The sequence below is a fragment of the Esox lucius genome, chromosome 10, assembly GCF_011004845.1.
Source record: "Esox lucius isolate fEsoLuc1 chromosome 10, fEsoLuc1.pri, whole genome shotgun sequence".
NCBI classification, from domain to species: domain Eukaryota; kingdom Metazoa; phylum Chordata; class Actinopteri; order Esociformes; family Esocidae; genus Esox; species Esox lucius.
In genome coordinates, this window is record NC_047578.1 from 22,103,055 (window position 1) to 22,124,003 (window position 20,949).

A 20,949-nucleotide genomic window follows, 5' to 3' on the forward strand; every position below is an offset into this window, starting at 1 on the left:
GAATCCTCCTGAGGACTATGGAAATGTTTCCTCCATAGATCATCAACATACTTTTTACCTCGTCAGCTCTGCATTTGAATCAGAGATCTTTTGGTTACTGTCCGAACGCTTCATTCTCTTCAATCTAGCTATATAGTATTTATATCAGGCAACCCTATATATCTGGTTAGTCACTAGATACACACCCCACAGGTAAGGTAGCCCATTTCCACGGCAGCCAAGAGGTGTGGTGAATACATTGCATGTGGAGCTAGTGGTGGACATCGCCACCTCACTGGCAGTTGCCTGGCGGGCAATCCCCAGAGTCACAGCTACTTCACACGCTACCACAGCTGTGTCAGTGTTCTCTGTTTTAATCTCCAGGAGCACGCGCACATGCTTTTTAGCATGTTCGCATTGTGCTTTAGAACATTAACTCTAGGTGTGCATTACACCCAAGCAGACACAGTGGGGAGAACAAGTCGGCAGTGTTTCCTACTTACAAAGCATGTAGAGTTCTGTAATTTTTTATCATAGGTACACTTCAACAGTGAGAGACGGAATCTAAAACAAAAATCCAGAAAATCACATTGTATGATTTATAAATAATTCATTTGCATTTTATTGCATGACATAAGTATTTGATCACCTACCAACCAGTAAGAATTCCGGCTCTCACAGACCTGTTAGTTTTTAAGAAGCCCTCCTGTTCTCCACTCATTACCTGTGTTAACTGCACCTGTTTGAACTCGTTACCTGTATGAAAGACACCTGTCCACACACTCAATCAAACGGACTCCAATCTCTCCACAATGGCAAAGACCAGAAAGCTGTGTAAGGACATCAGGGATAAAATTGTAGACCTGCACAAGGCTGGGATGGGCTACAGGACAATAGGCAAGCAGCTTGGTGAGAAGGCAACAACTGTTGACACAATAAATTTAAAATGGAAGAAGTTCAAGATGACGGTCAATCTCACTCGGTCTGGGACTCCATGCAAGATTTCACCTCGTGGGGCATCAATGATCATGAGGAAGGTGAGGGATCAGCCCAGAACTACATGGGCGGACCTGGTCAATGACCTGAAAAGAGCTGGGACCACAGTCTCAAAGAAAACCGTTAGTAACACACTATGCCGTCATTGATTAAAATCCTGCAGTGCACACAAGGTCCCCCTGCTCAAACCAGAGCATGTCCAGGCCTGTCTGAAGTTTGCCAATGACCATCTGGATGATCCAGAGGAGGAATGGGAGAAGGTCATGTGGTCTGATGAGACAAAAATAGAGCTTTTTGGTCTTAACTCCACTCGCCGTGTTTGGAGGAAGAAGAAGGATGAGTACAACCCCAAGAACACCATCCCAACCGTGAAGCATGGAGGTGGAAAGATCATTCTTTGGGGATGCTTTTCTGCAAAGGGGACAAGACAACTGCACCGTATTTAGGGGAGGATGGATGGGGCCATGTATCAACTACCTTTTTCCCTCAGTAAGAGCATTGAAGATGGGTCATGGTCTTCCAGCATGACAATGACCCGAAACGCACAGCCAGGGCAACTAAGGAGTGGCTCCGTAAGAAGCATCTCAAGGTCCTGGAGTGGCCTAGCCAGTCTCCAGACCTGAACCAAATAGAAAATCTTTGGAGGAAGCTGAAAGTCATTATTGCCCAGCGACAGCCCCAAACCTGAAGGATCTGGAGACGGTCTGTATGGAGGAGTGGGCCAAAATCCCTGCTGCAGTGTGTGCAAACCTGGTCAAGAACTACAGGAAACGCATTCTCTGTAATTGCAAACAAAGGTTTCTGTACAAAAAATATTTCTGTACAAAGTTCTGCTTTTCTGATGTATCAAATACTATGTCATGCAATAAAATGCAAATTACTTAAATTTCATACAATGTGATTTTCTGGATTTTTGTTTTACTCACAGCTGAAGAGTATCTATGATAAAACTTACAGACTTCTACATGCTTTATAAGCAAAATCGGTAGTATCAAATACTTGTTCTCCCCACTGCATACGATGCGTCTGTGTAATCTTTCTGACTCCCCACACACACCTTGTGGATGTGCCACATGAGGTACTGCCCAAATAACTGTCTGCCGGAGGTACAAGCTGACGGAGCCTATCAATGCCAACACACACATGGAAAAATAACATGTATGGATGAAATACATTACACACGCCGAAGCCTAACACTTGCCTCAATATAAGCAGACAGAAATGCTAACCAAAAATCGCTAAAAGGCAAATGCACCCCTGTGAACTGACCTTGTTTCAAACATACACGTCTACACAGACAGACGTGGAAATAAGGACAGTCTGTGCTTTCAGCCGAACTGATTCAATATTCATAACTGTATTTAAATTTAGCTCCACTTTCCAGAAGAGACCGACGGTCTCAGCTAGCCAGAGGTTGGCCTACAAGCTAACTTTGACATCAAGCCAGTTCTCTCATGACGTTTCTCATAGAAATTCAGTTCCTAATTTATTTAGGATGTGAATAATATTCACACTTTAAAGGATTTTGAAGATCTCATTCAACGAGGTGAAGAGGAGACGACAGAGGAATATGCTTATATGAGAAGTGTAAGTAATGCAAACAATACAAAGATTTGGGCTCATGGACATTTATTTCCGTTTCTTTCTTTGAAGCCTTTGGGCAAGGGGGGCACAGCTGTTACCCTGAAAGCGCGGAATGTGAAGATTAAGATGAAGGGCTTTCTTCCTCAGGGCTCGTTCTCTCCTTCGCCTCCCTCGACAACTAAGGAGGTTCTACCGTTACTCTAACTTCATCCCTCCATTTTATCCCACCACATCCAAAACAAATACCCCCCCCCCACACACACACACCAGTTTGAACACAGATGCTTCATATATTATAATACAGTCTTTTCTGTGGTCTGACCAGTACGTACAGATATCCCAGTGCCAACGATGAATGAAGGTTTTTCAAAAGTGCACACTTGGCGTTCATTTGGTCCGATTATTCACATGCATTGGAGCGGGGAGGACACAAGGGGGAGGATAAAAGTGGGCCACAAACACAAGGGAAAACAGCTGTTGGTCGGTGAAGATCCATTCAAATGGTTTCTGTGCGGTTGTAACGGTCTGCCATAGGTTCCTTCTCACCCTCTTAGCTGCAAACATTGTGTGGGCTGACCTACGTTAAGGCAATAGTGTTTTAATTATGATTATTATTTAGTGAGCCAGCCAGTGACAGGACTACATGTTGAAAGAAACAGAAACTAGAAATGTTGGCTGTGTGTCATGTTCAACAAGGATTTGATGTATTCAAGCCTGTCTTTGTGTTCTGAGTGAGCCCGCCTGTCTCTTCGTTTTCTACGTGTCTCTTATTAGCTCCACTCCCCAAACTGCTCCCATTCCTGCGTCTCTCAGAACGGTAGAACATGGCTTCCATCTCCTCCCTCCTTGCCTCTCCGTGGCGTTATGTCAGGAATGTTTCCTCAGGGCTGTGTATCTTACTCGGTTCTGCTGTGTCACCACAGCATGACTGAGGATCGCCAGCACACTACCCTCACTGTCCTCCTGGACAACTCACATGAACACGGACACACACACATCTAGCAGGACATTTATAGAAGGATTATGAAGCACGTGTGAAAGTCCAGCATCACTAGTCCACAGCCAGGGGCTCGGGACTTGGTTTTAACACGGCAGAGATGTTCAACGACGGATCCTAGAGAAGGCTTGATCTGGAAATACTAGGTTGTTGTTGCGACAACGTAGGGTTAAAGATCTAGCGACAAGAAACAAGTGCTCAGAAAAAGACAAATGAAAAGTAAGTCTTTACCACTTACATCTACAGAGCACACACACACACACACACACGTTTGTACAGCTACCCTCATGGGGACCAGAAAATAGAAACTGCATGCTCCTTTGCCCTAAACTTAACCCTAAACCTAACCCTAACCACAATAAAGTAACATTTATGCCTAAACTTTACCTAGATGTAAAAGCCTAACCTTAACCCTAAACTTAACCAACAACGCCTGGACCTTAAAGAAACCCCAATTCTAACTATAAAATCAATTCTAAGTTTGACCCTAAACCCTAAGCCGGAAATTGACTTGCCTCACGGGGACCGGCAAAAGGTCCCAATTAGGTCTGGTTTTACTATACTCATTGGGACATTTGGTCCCCATTCGTTCAGTAACACCTAACCACATACACACACACACTTCTATCCTTCTGGGGTCCAGAAAACAAATTACAATCCATATTCAATATTTTGCCTAAACTTAACCTGAACCATACCGGCGTCCCGTCTACGGGACGGTTCATACTCATTTGCGGCATGTGGTAAAAACTGCGACGATTCGTAAAATATATTTTTTTTGTCATAGGCATGTCTTATATCGCCAGAAAGCATGGAATCTCGTTAAACTAATTATAATATGCAATTTAAAAAAGCTATTACGACGACCAAACACGGTGCAATTGTTTCAGGACAGTCAACAAGAACAAAATACTTTACTGTAGGCACTCGGTTTCATTTTTCATGTATCACGGAAAATATTGTACTTACATTACTGAACCTCCGCAGATTTCTTATCCCTCTGTTCCCAGAGAGGACGGGAAGCATATTTTTGCTTGGTAAAATCCGTTTTAATTTTCATAGTATCCATGCGTCACAGAATGAAAAATGACTCGATCAACATGCAACCAAACTATTCATGCTATCCAGACCGTAACACAAGTATTTTCCCCGTGACATTTGGTATGTCTGTAATGATTAGACACTCAGGAAGATAACTAGCCTTATTCCGAGATTCTACACAGCGAATTGGCTGCGCAATACCTCAGTAAACCCTAGTAGCGCGCCTCACGTTACGCACCAATAAGATGGACCAAGACAAACTTGAAGGACAATATCTTCCTCCAATGACGACCAATTAATTTGAAACATAGCTAGCTAGATAGCCAATGAGCTGGCCTTTCTTGTGATGTGGGAATGTGCACTGTGGGAAGAATGGGCTGGAATCTAGAGGTGTGCTCAACCAGACACCCCTGCATCATTTCGAATTGAGAGAGCATCAGAGCGCGCTAGTATTTTCGTTACGCACATTGTTGCTAGTACTTAGTAGTTACTTCTTCTTGTTATTTCGATAATTTTAAACATTTCGAATTTGAACATGGCTCCTAAAAGTGGGAAAGCGAAATCCAAGACCAAGTACACATACTTGGAGGAGATTTTTGAGGAGATTCAGCGAGAGAGTGACCGAGAGCTAGACAAGGACTCTCTTAGTGAACAAAGTTTTGATTCTGGCGAGGAAGAATTGTTCTTGGAAGGAAAGGATCCCGTTTTAGATTGGTGAGTAAAATAAATTATTGTTCTTTATATGTATGTTCATATGTATGTGTGTACGTGTATATGCTTGTGTACACCTGAAAAATATTTTTATTTGGGTAGTAAGTGTAGTAATATGTATATATTACAAATATACAATTACAGTACAAATAAACACATACACAAATATATATTTCAGCTAAACTTTCATATAAAAAGTTATATAAATACAGATTGAAAGAACTGTTCTTTGTCCTGTGCTATATGTGAGCGTCTTGTTTTGTCTGGGGTTTTTTCCGTCCTGTTTTGGGCCCAGTTGTAAAAGAGATCTTAGTCTCAGTCTGCATGCCTTGTTGAAATAAAGTTTAAATTAGAATATATATATATATATATATATATATATATATATATATATATATATATACACACACACACACACACATTTGTTATATGGCTATAACATGTTGTTGTCCCAATATATAATTGTAGTATTTGTCCCCATATTTAATTCTAGTCAAATCTAAATTTTATTTTTTTAACAGTGGAAGCGACTCAGACTCGGATGATCTCTGGGAGCCGGCTGAAAGAGACAACCACAATCAAGCAGTCCTGTCCTCACTACTTCAGGAGCATCTACATCTGCCATTGTTTCTGGGTCTACAACAAGCACACCTTTTGTCTCCAAAATCACTCCAGGTCCGATGTCATCCACACCTACCCCCGTCCGGCCATCCAGAGGTGTGAAGAGACCAGCCCAGAGACAAAGACGGGCCAGTGCACCAGCTGACACCCCCACTGAGGGAGAGGACCGTTGGCACACAGTACTGGAGGAAGATGTGGAGCCACGTCCACCCACATTCAGGCCTAAAAGGCAGCCTGGACCTCAGCTGGACATGACTGGGACATACAGCCCCCTCCATCTGTTCCAGCTGTTTATTACTACCTCTGTTCTTGCGACGCTGGTGTCGAACACCAACAAGTATGGGACTAAAAAGCAAGCTGGAAAAAAAGAGGCATGGAAGACCATTTCCATCAATGACATGTACTCCTACATATCACTGGTCATTTACATGGGGATTGTGCTCCTCTAGCATTCCTGCCTCCTCTAGCACTCCTGCCCCAGGACCTGCCTCCAGTGGTGCGCACATACCAAAGTATCTGGTTGCAGACCTGAATGTGCCTCAAGGCCAAAAGGGTACAGTTGGAAGGCGCCGTTGTACCCTGTGCCATAAAAAGTCACCTATTACCTGCACAACTTGTGGTGTCACCCTGTGCTTTACAACAGAAAGATACTTTTATGGTACTTGGCATCAGCAGCATAACATTATGTAGAGGGTTGACTTGGGTGATCTGGACCCTCAATGTGTACAAAGTTTTTTTTTCACTTTTTGTTTGCTGTGGTTTGCTGTTTGCACTTTTGACATTAGATCAGTGTTGGCTTCTAACTTAGCCCTTATTGTAAATCGTTCACTTATTTTGGGGGGCATTGGATCAGCGTTCTCGTTGGGCCTCCTGTCAGTACCTTTATGAAGAGAAACCAATGATCCACCATGTATGACATTTCTGGGAGTGTGTAAACCTTATTTGTTATTACACTTGTATTTTTGAATAATCTCTGTTGTCATATGCTTGGAATTTAATCATTTATCCAATTTGGCCACTTGGGTAGATTTGGGGACACTCGGGAAGGACACTTGGGAGTCCTCTTACAGAATATTCTGCAGCTCTATGGTCATTCAATGTAGCTGCCTAAAACTTTACCTACAGTCTCCTGCCTTCTAAGGGACACTACTTGAAGTGTCTCCAGCCTCCTATCTCAATGCATGGCCTTCCCACTGCATTTCAAACATGATGATAAAAATAAAAAAAACAAAAAACGTATGTTTTTGGTTTGTTTTATCTTCTGCCAAATCTATTGTGTTATACTTTCCTGCATTAATTTATAATTCCTGCAAACTACAGAGTGTCTCCTTTCAAATGGTACCAAATAAATGTTTCTACTATACTCAGGTCATGAGCTACAAGCATTTAGATTTGGGTACATCATTTTAGGCGGAAATTGACTTTATTTGCACCTAAGATAACAGGTTAACCTAGCCATAATGCATACCTTTGAAGTAACCTTAATACTAATCCTAATTTTAAATTTGACCCTAAACCTAACCTCTAAGCCAGAAATTGACTTTGTCCTCAGGGCGCTGTCAAAAAAATCTGATCTACTAAACCAAAACACACACAGACTTCAACCCAGCCAGTCAGCAGAGCTCACTGATCCTAAAGCTGCCTCCTGAAGGGAGCATCACCAACAAAGGGCTTTACTAGTACTCCACCTCCATCGTACTTCATCAACCCACCGTCGCCTTCATTCTCCTCCTCTGTCCACGCCCACTTCTCCCTCCTGCTGTTAACATTCCCACCCAACTCTCCCGTCAGGCCCTTACACCTCTAAGAGCTGGTTTTCTCCATCCTTCTCCCCATCTATCCGCCCGCTTAGAATGGCATATTCTAAGAGTGCTGATTAAAACACATGGATTAGGGATGGGAGAGGCATGTCAGATTAGGGGGTGGGATTAACAGAAAGAGGGGTGGCAGACGGGGAGACCAGCTAACCTGGAACAGGAGAGGTGAAGGACTCACCCTCCTTTCCTGCTTCCCCTCAGCTGTTTCAGATTGTTTGGAATACCAGATTATATACATAGGTACAACAGCCATTTGTGTTTGTAGAGTGATAGCCTTCTAGGGTTGGGGGCGACGTCTAGGCTGACACATCGTCCCGGCAGCCTGTTGGAACCCCGTCGACAGACAGTGGTTCTGTGTCTGTTTTCTCCACAAAGGGGTTAATCCGGTGAGAGGGAAGTGCGAAATGGCCCGTCTACTTAAAGGATCTGAGCAGAGACAGCGATGCCAATAGGCAGACACGATGACAGCGCACAGCCTGGCGCGAGGCGGGTACCCAGCGTGGCACGGGGGTGCTACACTGCCCCCCTGGCTCTGTGGGTAAAGCTGAGGGGGATTAGACAAAGCTGAGACAGAGCCCACCCCTCCCCTCACCCAAACAGATGGACCAGGTTCGCCAGGCTGTGGAGCGCCAGGTCTCACGCCAAACACACATTTCCCATGGACACGCACACTGGCGGAAACAACCGGAAGGCACATAAACGCGTACGCACAAACACAGGTAATTGTACATTCAGATGAGCTCACGAGTGCCAGGCTCCCTACTCGACCCACTGGCTTACAAAGCAGTATTAGCGGAAGCAGACAGCCAGGTAAAGAGGCGAAATCCATCACTACTGTCCACCGTCAAGTCAGCCACGTTTTCATCAGCAGCACTTAGTGACCGAACTGGTCATAACTAAAGTGCAGACATTCACTGTGAGTAGGCAAGCTGAGACTGAGGGAAGCATTTAACCACTGGTCTGTCTGATGAACTGACTAGCAAAAGCAGGTAAGGTGTTTTGACGGGGGCTTTATTTTTGTGAGTCATTCTGTCTGAAAGAAGGTGGCCAGTTACTCCAGTGGCAAATTGTCAAGCGGTTGACACCTGCATGTGTGTTCGTAATTTTTCGGTCGTTACGCATTTAATTCCCTCATGAAAACGGATCCCTCACTTTCTCCCCTCATTTTCCCACTCGGTTATCACTCACAGTCATTTTGCAGCAATGTTTTTCTCTGTAATCTTTCAGTAGAATTACAGTTATTCTTCCCTCTTTCAAAACATCCCTCATTCATTCAAAATTCAGGGATTCTGCGTCTGGCATCACTGTAAGATTGACCATCGTTGAACTGCCAGGACAAGAAAACAGTCCAATAATGTGTATTATCCTCAGCAAAACTGCAGGCCAAAACCAAAGTCAAACTTAATCTAACAACTGCACGTTGATGTTTCATGCTTTAGGGCGTTTTAATCTCAAATGTAAAATCATCAAATAATATTAATTCCGATTTAATGTAACTTGAGCCAAATCCAGAGTTTGGGTCTAGACGGGCCTACTGCTTTCAACATAGATTTGATTGTTTCACTAAGGCCCAGAGACGAGCAGACGGCCTTGTTCTGTACTGCATGATGCAGAATGTGGTGCCTGACCCATTACAGTACAGAACATCGGAGAACACTAGGAGATCCTTGACAACCCCAATTCAACAGTGAAGACATTAGTAAGACGTCTCGAAACAGAGAAAGGTCAAGATATGGAAATAATCACGTGTGGTCAATATAAATCTAATATCCCCACACTATAGAATTCCGTACATTAGCTACAGCGTAATGAAATGGCGGACGTTTTCAGTCTAGCTATTTAGCATTGATTAATAAATGATAAGGTCTTTAAGAGAAAACGTTCAATCCCAAGGGAAAATAATTCACCTGTATTGTCTACCGGCAATTAAGCTACCTGACAGCAAGTATTTATGATGGTGGCGGAAACTCCAGAAGAGATGTCTCACACATGTAGACATCACGGCCTGCAGGCTGATAATTTTAGTCTCTCAATAAGGAGGAAAGCTTGTTAACAAAACTGGAAGCCACAACAGATTAAGACTAGCGGTGACTATTGACCCAGCAGAGACAGAGGGACAAAGAGTGAGAGAGAGAAAGACAGTGTGCGCTCACGCTGCCCTCAGACAGAGGTCAAGACAGAAGAAAATGTATTAATTAAAACAAAAAAGGAGAAAGTCCAATATCTATTGGCAGGAAACCATGCACATGAAGCCTATTGATTTGAAATACAGAGAAAGAGAGTGCAAGAAAGGCAGATAGAGGCAGAAGAGTGAGAAAGACAGGTGAGACAGAGTGAAAGAGAAAGAGAGTGCAAGAAAGGCAGATAGAGGCAGAAGCGTGAGAAAGACAGGCGAGACAGCGTGAAAGAGAAAGAGAGTGTGGCAACGGTGAAGACGAAGGGAGGATGAGTTTGGAATCATTTGCCTGTAGATATTAGATCCATTACTTCATTTTGGTTGTTTAAACAATCTATATTCTTTTATTTTAAAGTAGAATGCACATGCTATCATTGAAACTGTCGTTGTTGTTATGTGTATTGTTGTTTATTTTTTATTATTTTTTTTTTGTTGTTGTTGGGTTTTTTGTTGTTTCCTTGTTTGTGATGTATTGTTAATTGTTATCTTATATTTTTTAAGTTGTAATTGTGTTTCATTGTAAGGACCCCCTCGAAAACGAGGTTATACATCTCAAGGGGTTAATCCTAATAAATTCTAATAAATAAATTCTAATAAATGAGAAGGGAGAGACAAAGGCAGGCCCTCTATAGGTAACATAACATGACAAGTAAGGAGTGAGGTAGGACAAAGAGAACACCCCTGACCTTCTCTGAACACGTGTGGCGGCTGTGATGAATTGACTGAACTATGATAACAATACATTGTCAGTGTCAATGACGTGTGCTTTATCATCCCAGTCCTGCTCATATAACACAAGAAATGGATCAGCAAGCTTAAACACCACAACCTGATAGGAGGGTTTAAGTCAATAGTAGGTACTCAAAAGCATTTTAATGTAGTGCGGAATAGGCTATGAAATCTCCAGGCTATGTTGTAACATGTAAGACCAAACAGTTGAAAGGTTTCATTGGGTTGCGTGGGTACATTGAGCTTGTAAAACAAACACTGTTTAAAAGCACTTTGGATAAAAGCATCTGCTGAAATAAATAACCATATTATGGATATCACTATTTTGGGAAAAACATCCCTCATATTAATCTGGGAAAGAGCTCAAATACCCCCATACCTTACACCACACCTAAGTGATCCAATCTTTTCTCCATGTTCAGTATTATGTAACTTTGGAAGTACCAAATGACCCCCCCCCCCCCACCACCCCCTTTGATAGGAGCTAATGGAAGGCATACGGATGCTGAGAAGCAGCGGGTCGTTCCACCCTGCCCTGGCCCGGGGGGGGTGTGCTGGCTGGTTTCTCTGAGAAGATCCAGAACATGACCCACCAACAGCTCGAGGACACAGTAGCCGCGATATCCACGGTGTACTGTCCAATCCCGGCTGGATCAGCAGAGAGTCACGAGCTCAAGGATTACGACTTCTTCATGGGGCAGGGCGGGACAGCAGACAGAGGCTAAAGGCCAGCAGAGATAAGCAGCCTGACCTAACATCAGACCTCAAACACCTGAGCTGATCCCGACATTGAGGATTTCAGGGGAAAACGGGTCCAGGTTGAACACACTGGGTCCCTGAAAACCGGATATTTCCAGTTACTACTAAACACGCTGAGGGTGTTCGTTGACTGACCCCCTGGAATCACAGAGACTGTCAATTCTCATCTAATCCATAGCCTGGGATTAGCCCGTTTGTGCTTTCCTTCCAATTCCTCGTCAAGCCAAACATGACGGCCCAAACACACGGTTTAGCCGTGCCGCTTAAAACCACAAACGGAAACACAAATATGCTTGGGGCACATCCTCATGTCCGATCGGTAACCAAAAGAGAGTTGATGTAAAACTCCTCAGTCGAGTTATAGTAACCAGGTTGGACAAAACAGCCCTACTGAACACCGTCTAGATGTTCTAAAGCTGCATTTACACAGCTGACAAATCAGGACATTTGTGCCGACCGATATATTTGACCAATTCATGAAAAGGGATTACATAACAAAACAGGATTGTGTGAATGCAGCCTTGGTCTTGAGGCAGAAGACTAGATGGTGGGATGAAATGGATGGCATTATGGTGAACCTCTTCTAACAACAACCCCTCCTCTATTCCCTGGAGGACAATCTCTGCTAGCTAGGGGTCGATTTGTCCAGGATGTAGACGTATGGATGGAGTGTCAGGATGGACGGCGTGATGGAGGGCTGAGAAGGGGGAGGTATAGATTGACTGTCCAAGCAGCCCTACTGTCTCCTCTTAAAATCGAAAGGCAGGAGTATTTGGAGAGAGACCTAGCCTACTGGTTATAATGAAAGGCATAGCCTCCTGGTTGTAATGAAAGGCATAGCCTGCTGGTTGTAATGAAAGGCATAGCCTGCTGGTTGTAAGGAAAGGCATAGCCTGCTGGTTGTAAGGAAAGGCATAGCCTGCTGGTTGTAAGGAAAGGCATAGCCTGCTGGTTGTAAGGAAAGGCATAGCCTGCTGGTTGTAAGGAAAGGCATAGCCTGCTGGTTGTAAGGAAAGGCATAGCCTGCTGGTTGTAAGGAAAGGCATAGCCTGCTGGTTGTAAGGAAAGGCATAGCCTGCTGGTTGTAAGGAAAGGCATAGCCTGCTGGTTGTAATGAAAGGCATAGCCTGCTGGTTGTAAGGAAAGGCATAGCCTGCTGGTTGGAACGAGAAAAATAGGCTGCCGGTTGGAACGAGAAAAATAGCCTGCTGGTTGGAATGAGAAAAATAGCCTGCCGGTTGGAACGAGAGACACAGCCTGCCGGTTGTAACAAGAGACACAGCCTGCCGGTTGTAAGGAAAGGCATAGCCTGCCGGTTGTAAGGAAAGGCATAGCCTGCCGGTTGTAAGGAAAGGCATAGCCTGCTGGTTGTAAGGAAAGGCATAGCCTGCTGGTTGTAAGGAAAGGCATAGCCTGCTGGTTGTAAGGAAAGGCATAGCCTGCTGGTTGTAAGGAAAGGCATAGCCTGCTGGTTGTAAGGAAAGGCATAGCCTGCTGGTTGGAACGAGAAAAATAGGCTGCCGGTTGGAACGAGAAAAATAGGCTGCCGGTTGGAACGAGAAAAATTGCCTGCCGGTTGGAATGAGAAAAATTGCCTGCCGGTTGGAACGAGAGACACAGCCTGCCGGTTGTAACGAGAGACACAGCCTGCCGGTTGTAACGAGAGACACAGCCTGCCGGTTGTAGCGAGAGACACAGCCTGCCGGTTGTAACGAGAGACACAGCCTGCCGGTTGTAACGAGAGACACAGCCTGCCGGTTGTAGCGAGAGACACAGCCTGCCGGTTGTAGCGAGAGACACAGCCTGCCGGTTGTAGCGAGAGACACAGCCTGCCGGTTGTAGCGAGAGACACAGCCTGCCGGTTGTAGCGAGAGACACAGCCTGCCGGTTGTAGCGAGAGACACAGCCTGCCGGTAGTAGCGAGAGACACAGCCTGCCGGTTGTAGCGAGAGACACAGCCTGCCGGTTGTAGCGAGAGACACAGCCTGCCGGTTGTAGCGAGAGACACAGCCTGCCGGTTGTAGCGAGAGACACAGCCTGCTGGTTGTAGCGAGAGACACAACCTGCTGGTTGTAGCGAGAGACACAGCCTGCCGGTTGTAGTGAGAGACACAACCTGCTGGTTGTAGTGAGAGACACAACCTGCTGGTTGTAGCGAGAGACACAGCCTGCCGGTTGTAGCGAGAGACACAGCCTGCCGGTTGTAGTGAGAGACACAACCTGCTGGTTGTAGTGAGAGACACAACCTGCTGGTTGTAGTGAGAGACACAGCCTGCCGGTTGTAGTGAGAGACACAGCCTGCTGGTTGTAGCGAGAGACACAACCTGCTGGTTGTAGCGAGAGACACAGCCTGCTGGTTGTAATGAAAGGCACAGCCTGCTGGTTGTAATGAAAGGCACAGCCTGCTGGTTGTAATGAAAGGCACAGCCTGCTGGTTGTAATGACAGACACAGCCTGCTGGTTGTAATGACAGACACAGACTACTGGATATGCTGAGAAACATAGTCCGCTCATAGCTGCTTTGCAGCACCTTCAATGGCTTTTCTCCAAGTCAGGGAAAGAGAAGGAACCAGGGAGCCCTTGGTTTGAGCAGCCTTTTATTTGCTGCAGCCTGCACCTTTCCAGTGAAAAGCAACAGGAGAGAACATCAGTTAATATCAGTGTTAAGACTTGCAAAGCAAATTACCATTATAGCTTACCTCAACAGTATTCCTCTGAACACCTAGACTCACAATGCAAGTCTGTTACAGTAATGTGAAGAAATAGAGAGGGGAAGCAGGAAAGACAGAGACCGAGAAAGGGAGAAAGTGCAGGAGACTAAAGGGAAAGATAGGTCATGTAAGTAGAACTCTAGAGTGAAGGGGACATCCAGTTCTGTGTGCATGTGAGAGAGACTCCTGTGTATCCATCTGAAATCAATGCTCTCCAGGCCACTGTGCCCCCATAGTGCTCTTAGCACAATGCGTCATGATTAATTAATTAACAGCTTCTCTCCTTTTTCTACCGCTCCATACACTCAACATCTCTCTCTCACACTCACACACACAAAGTACACACAAAGTACACACAAGTTACACACAAGTTACACACAAGGTACACACGCTAAGAAAAAAGCTGAGCAAGTGCCTAGATATGGTTGACAACCCTTTCCTGCACACACAGACACACAGACACACAGACACACAGACACACAGACACACAGACACACAGACACACAGACAGGGGTTGTTCTATCCATCCTTCCAAGGCTACATTTCAACCCTGCGGACACCCCTGACGGTGACCAGGAAACATTTCAATAACGTCTGACAGAGACCCTGAGACCAACAGCCAACATGGCGCTAACGTTCCAGCAACACCGACAGCGAGCTGCGGGTAGCAGCCATCTCTGTTTTAGCCCGGCCCAGTTAACAGACAAGCAGTCTTAGGGCTTTGAATGCAGTCCCTGTGGGTTTTACTGAGGAGGAGCCGTACTGCCCATCACAAAACAAACACACCCACACTGTGTTTCAGAAACTCAGCTGGAGATTAGTTATGCAATGAGCCCTGAGGAAGACGACTTCTGGGAACAGGGAGTCAGTTCCTCCCCTTACTGCAGCCAGAGAGAGTGTTTATATCAACTGTTGCCTGGGTTGTTTAGTGTTGTTTTCGCAGCCATTTCATCATTTGAGTGTTTGTTATTCAAAATGTCCTTTGACCTTGTCACTGAGGATATTAAAGGAATTTGACAGACAGAGAAAGAAACACCGACAAACACAGACAGACACTCCTCAAAGCAGGTTACAGAGCTATACTACAAGCCTGTTGGCACAGTCAGGTGGTGCTGGAGAATGTGGCCAAACAGGAAGTAACTGGAAAAAGAGGGAGAGAGAAACAGACAGAGGAAAAAGAAACCGATAGACAGTGAGAGACCGACACAGAGAAAGATAGAAACAGAGAGACAGTGCGAGAGAAGCAATTAAAGGAATGGGTTATTAGAGACAACAAGAAGGAAGTAGGGGTAAAAATAACTACTCTGTGAGAAACACTTGGTTTTAACACTGACAGGAGAAGAGGGGGGAAAAACGCCAGAAAACACCCAGACAGATAGCAGGAGAGAAGGATGAGGAGGGAAGGAGGGAGGGGTTATGTTCATGCATGTCGCGCTCTATCGTGTGAGTCAAACAGGAACTGGTTAGGGAAACTAGGCCACGTGGAAAACCCCAGCTGTAACAATTCAGGCCCTCATTCCAATCGTTGATTCGTCCGCCTCGGCTCTCTCTCTCCATCTCACTTTCTCTCGCTCTCCACAGCAGACATTCAGTGCAGTCCCAAAACACAGGGTGCTCACAGTCTCAACACCCAAACGCCATCAGAAACGACGCACTTAACTCCAGTCAATAACCGGTCGACTGTCACGTCGCAGCAAACATTCCCCAAATTCACCCCTGCATTTCAGGGCCGCGTGGTAGCCAGTGTTCCTCAGGCCACCGTTATACTGACAGCACTGCACAATCGAGTGCAATGAGTTGTACAAAGCAATGGAAAAACACTGGGGGTTCTGTAGTTGGTGTGAGGCGAATCAGAGAGACAGGAAGAACAGGCCTGGAACGACCTGTCACTTCCCACGGACACACCAGCGTCAGCACAACTCCAGAGGGGAAACACCAACATTTCCTGCCACTCGTGTTTGTTTCCGTTGCAGGACCTAGCTAGTGGCTGTGGAAAGACACTGGACAAAACAGGCTCAAGTTGTCAGGCATTAAAAGACCACTGTACTTTCATTTCCCCACATTTTGACATGAGATAGTTCCCCAGACTAAAGAAGTCTATAAGCCAAGAGAACATGTAATGCATGGAGCAAATATCTTAAAAGCCATTCAAAATGTTCAGTTAAATTTAGCACCAGCTAGCTAAAAGTCAATGGGAGTAATGGGGATGAGTGAGCAGGGTTATTTTTTGAACGTCCAAATTCCATTCAAAACCAACGTTGGATGTTAATTATGTAATTCATTTTGAGACATTTTATTTTGAAAAATGGTCCCATGTAGTTAACATAGGTGTGGAGCTAGCAATTTTAAGCTGCATTAATGTTTAAAAAAAATCTGAAGTGTGGATTAAAGTCCTATAGACTAAGGTGAGGAACCATTCCAACTTCAAAGTGAAAAAAAGTTACATTCCCCTCTAAACAGGCACAAGATGTAAAAACAAGCCTGGATGGATGGAACACTGTCCGGCTAGGGAGGTGATGGATTGTCTTGTTAAACTGTACAGCCAGTCTAGAACATTCTATTTCAACTATGCCGTGTGTGTCAGCCATGTAGCTAAAGAGTAATAATGCAGAAAATAAATACATATATAATTACCCATATGCTACAAACCTAGAGGTGACTCATTGCAATTATAAACCAGTATTAAATACAATTACATTTTGAAAGCACAACCTGTTGTTTCACAACAGAGTCACACAGGAACACACCATTCAAGGCTTTTGGCCAAGCTTCCCTGAGTCAGTTTCTTCCTTTGGCTTTTAGGTGAGGGGGGGAAAAAACGTTTTGCATAAACTTTTCAGGCTCTGTTAGTTAAAATATTGTCAGTCTTGGACAACCTGGCCTGCGTTATTCTTCCCGCCAAAGACCACTTCTGTGCATCCAGTTTATGAGTCACGTCCCTTGTTTTTTTCCCTTGTGCTCTGCCATGTCATTCTTACTGGACATCCTGTCAATTGTTACGAAGCACCTGACATCACCGCGAAAAACACGCAGAGAGATGTCTTCCTTTCAGACCCACACACACACCCTCTCTCCTGAATGATTCAGGCCCATATCTTGTATCGAATAGGCTCCTCCAATTACAGTAAAGCGATGCTGTCAGCACCTGGCTGAGTTCACATTTCTCCCTCATGTCTTTATGAAACTGCCACTTGGGATGTGTAGCTAAAATGCCTATCACACGCACAGAGACACACACACATGTAGGAAAAGGGCAGTAGGGTCAAGTTCAGTGCATACCACTACAGGCCACCAGGGGATCAGACACAGACAAATCATATTTTCCCAGTAAGCACTATGGTGTTTGTGCTCCAGTGCCTACATAAACTTAGGAAGGCAGAGCAAGGACGAGCTGTGAAATTCAGTCTCAGTGTTGACAGAAAACAGGGTCAAGCATTTGTCTCTGGGCAGATGAGGCCATTGGCCACCAGACGATTTATCTACAGGTGAGGTCAGAACTTTTCTTACAGTTCTAAGGGAAACTTTCCACATTTGAAGTGGCGACAAGGAAGTCCTCTATGCATCAGTGTGAGTTAAGTGTTCCAAGTTCGGTTACAACGTAGGCTAAAACTAGTTTTACATTGTAACTACAGTTTGAATCAGTCTGTGCATACGGACGCATGACGATGACAAATCCATATTAAAAAATAATAACAATACTCCCTGCGTCAGTTATAAAAATAACAACAATGTTGTCAAATACTACCCAATGGTTTAACAAGACAATGATATCAGATTAAACCTGATATAAAACAAGCTTTTTTTTATTGCCGCTGTACAAGCATGTTACCAGTAACAGTAACTGATAAACACATTGAAAGACAACAAAGTTTTTGTGTGTGTAAAGATAAAAAGCTCACATTTGGGGATTACCTGCATGCTTTGTTCTGAAGGCTGAACTACAGCAAACTACTGTAAAAAGTACACTTCCCACTGTTTCTAACTCTGGTTTTTCAGAAGTGTTGTTTCACTACCTGAAGTTATTTAGGAGGTTGAAATGACTAGATCTAATCCTTTAGACTAACTGAATAAGAATCCCTCCAAAGGCCACTCGAGTGTACAGCCCTCACCAAACCTGAAAGTTGTATTCAATTACAATAATCAATCATTTAAAGAAACCTCCTTATCATCAAAGCCAAGCAATTACAGATGCCATCACCCCTCGAACCTTCTCCCTCCTCCTCTCTCAACCCCCTCCATCACGGTCAATTTAAGTTGAGGTATTCATTTTTAAAGTGGCCTCTGTCATCCAGATTATAAAACCGCAAGTCTCAATTGCTGTTGGTAACATGGTGGAGCACGTAAAGAAAAAAAGACATCCAGTTTGCTAAGGCAGGGGTGTTAGGCTAACTGCTGGGCATTTGGCTTTATAGCTTTAGTAAATCAAATAGCTATATTTTAAAAAGTGTACAACCAAAGCTAAGGAGGGACATTGTTGGGGGGGCCTCTAGGTGACGAGTTTGCAGTCTTAGTTTCATGGAACACAAACTCAAGGCAAAACAGAGTGGGAAAATTCCCTGACATTAAACTGGCATAAAACTATATGCTTTGGATTCGTCGCCTGGATTTCATCACAAAATGCATAAGAGCACCTTTATTAGCTAACTGCAGTTGATTTGACCCATTGAAACAAAAACAGGACACAAAGTGGCGCAGCAAGCGAAACCAATTTATCCCAAATGTAAACAATGAAACAATCCAGTGAGTGACATTGTCCCGCTGCCTGACCGAAAATGTATTTGGGCTATAGGGCCCCTTCCGTTCTATTCGTTTCTTACCTTTGTATCTTTCCAGAACATCTTCATACGCCTTGGCGAATTCCTTCTCTTGGGAATGGTTTGTCGGCAGTAAACCCGGGATGAAGCCGGCCATGGTGCCTCAGTTACCGGTGGCCAGCTGCCGAAAGGCCCGCTACCGCAATAATCCAGGACGGTGGATCCGGTTCCTCTCCTCACCAACGCAGCTGTCAAGTCCGCTGTTCGTTGAACGCCGCTGTAGTTGTGTTGCTCCTCTCCCGGGTTTGCTTGAGAATGTAGCGATTCGCGAGTCTAATTTATTGCCTACATTGAAGCAGAAGTAAAGCGACTGTCTTGACAAGTAGAGTCATTCCTAGTTTGCATAAAATATGTGGACCAAAATAGACAACGGAAAACTCGAATCTTGGTTCTACCTTAAGTAAAATAAATGCCAGAGTATGTGAATATTATAGCATATCGATATTTAATTGACTATATCAACCCATTATTGTCATCCGCGAAGCCTCAATTCCAAGCGCATCGCTCGCGGTGTTCTATTATCACAACCCCTCTAGCTACCGTTCTACCCGGCGAATGGATTTTGTGTGAGCGCTCTGCTGAAGTGTGTCTCTGTCGAGACAAGGGGGGTCGGGTTGTGGGCAGGCTCCTTCCGAGGAAGGAAGCGAGGCTCCAATGAAACAGTATCCGGATGCCGGTTGGTGTATACCCTTTTGTCGGTGTCTTCTAGCTTCGATGAAACCGCTTTAGCATTGCTGCATACTTCCAGTGCAATGGCCGCTTATATTAAAGGCACAGCTTGTGGGCTGCGAATATCCGCTTGTCTTTTCCCTCCCAACCTACCTCCTCGCGCTCAGGTTTCTGTATTCCTTCTGCAGTGGCTGTCATCCATCCCTTTCTACCGGTTACGCCACAAAACTCCACCAGAGGAAATCTATCGCTATGGGTCAATAGATGGCTGCCATAGCACATATTAGCATAAAGTTGGGTTGGAGCGCCCCTTTGTGGTGTCCCAACCCGTAGGCTATAAAATAACAGCACCTACTTTTCCTCACAAAGATGGCGTGCCCAGTAATCAGCTTTGAGGATAGCTGCTTTTGTCTGGGATTTCACTAATGCTGAGCATGCCATCTAACGGCAGTCTCTTTTTATGCAAGTTGAGACCAAGTTGAATCCACTGTTCCAACAAACCACAGCCATCACAAACAAAAGTGAATATTTGAACTCTTGGAACTATTTCCACTTCAATGTTTTATTTCTTGCATCAAAAAAACAATTAAGATAATAATTTAGCATACTCTAAATTGTGTGTTGTAGGGCTGTGGTTAGGTAGGAGACTGTAGTAGGACTATGGTGGGGCGGGAGTTTGTGGTGAGGCAAAAGACTGTAATAGTAGGACTATAGTGGGACATGACCCTGTAGTAAGACAATGGTGAGGTAGGAGATGCCAGGTTTAAGCTACAGCCCTGTTTCTGTGTGTAGTGGGACTATTTTGAGGTAGGAGAATGTGTGTAGTGGGAATATGGTGATGTAGGATATTGTGTGTAGTAGGACTATGTTGAGGTAGGAGAATGTAGGTAGTGTGACTATGGTGCGGCAGGAGACTGTGTAGTGGGACTAAGGTGAGATAGGAGACTGTGTTGTAGGAGTGTGATGAGGTAGGAGACTGTGTGTGGTAGGACTATGGTGAGGTAGGTGACTGTGTGTTGTTGGACTATGGTGGGGTAGGAGACTGTGTGTTGTTGGACTATGGTGGGGTAGGAGACTGTATAGTGTGACTATGGTGAGGTAGAAGACTGTGTAGTGGGACTATGGTGAGGTAGGAGACTGTGTGTGGTAGGACTATGGTGAGGTAGGAGACTGTGTGTGGTAGGACTATGGTGAGGTAGGAGACTGTGTGTGGTAGGACTATGGTGGGGTAGGAGACTATGTAGTGTGACTATGGTGAGGTAGGAGACTGTGTAGTGGGACTATGGTGAGGTAGGAGACTGTGTAGTGGGACTATGGTGAGGTGGCGGACTGTGTGTAGTAGGACT

General features: G+C 44.7%; 1 protein-coding gene and 1 long non-coding RNA gene across 31 annotated transcripts in view; one reads left to right on the forward strand and one right to left on the reverse strand.

Moving 5' to 3' along the window:
- Positions 1-20,949, reverse strand: part of macf1a (microtubule actin crosslinking factor 1a) — a 217,766-nt gene that overhangs the window by 181,138 nt on the left and 15,679 nt on the right. The window contains exon 1 of one of the 30 annotated variants that reach the window (XM_020050188.3): positions 18,938-19,718. The exons of the other annotated variants lie outside the window; for them this stretch is intronic. Coding sequence (XP_019905747.2) covers positions 18,938-19,031 — 94 coding nt within the window. The 5' untranslated portion in view covers positions 19,032-19,718. Of the gene's footprint in view, positions 1-18,937; positions 19,719-20,949 lie in introns of those variants that run through there. 30 annotated transcript variants of the gene reach the window in all.
- On the forward strand, positions 4,242-6,369 carry LOC114840671. Its single transcript, XR_004576285.1, has 2 exons — positions 4,242-5,311; positions 5,830-6,369. It is a non-coding gene; the product is annotated as an uncharacterized LOC114840671 (long non-coding RNA).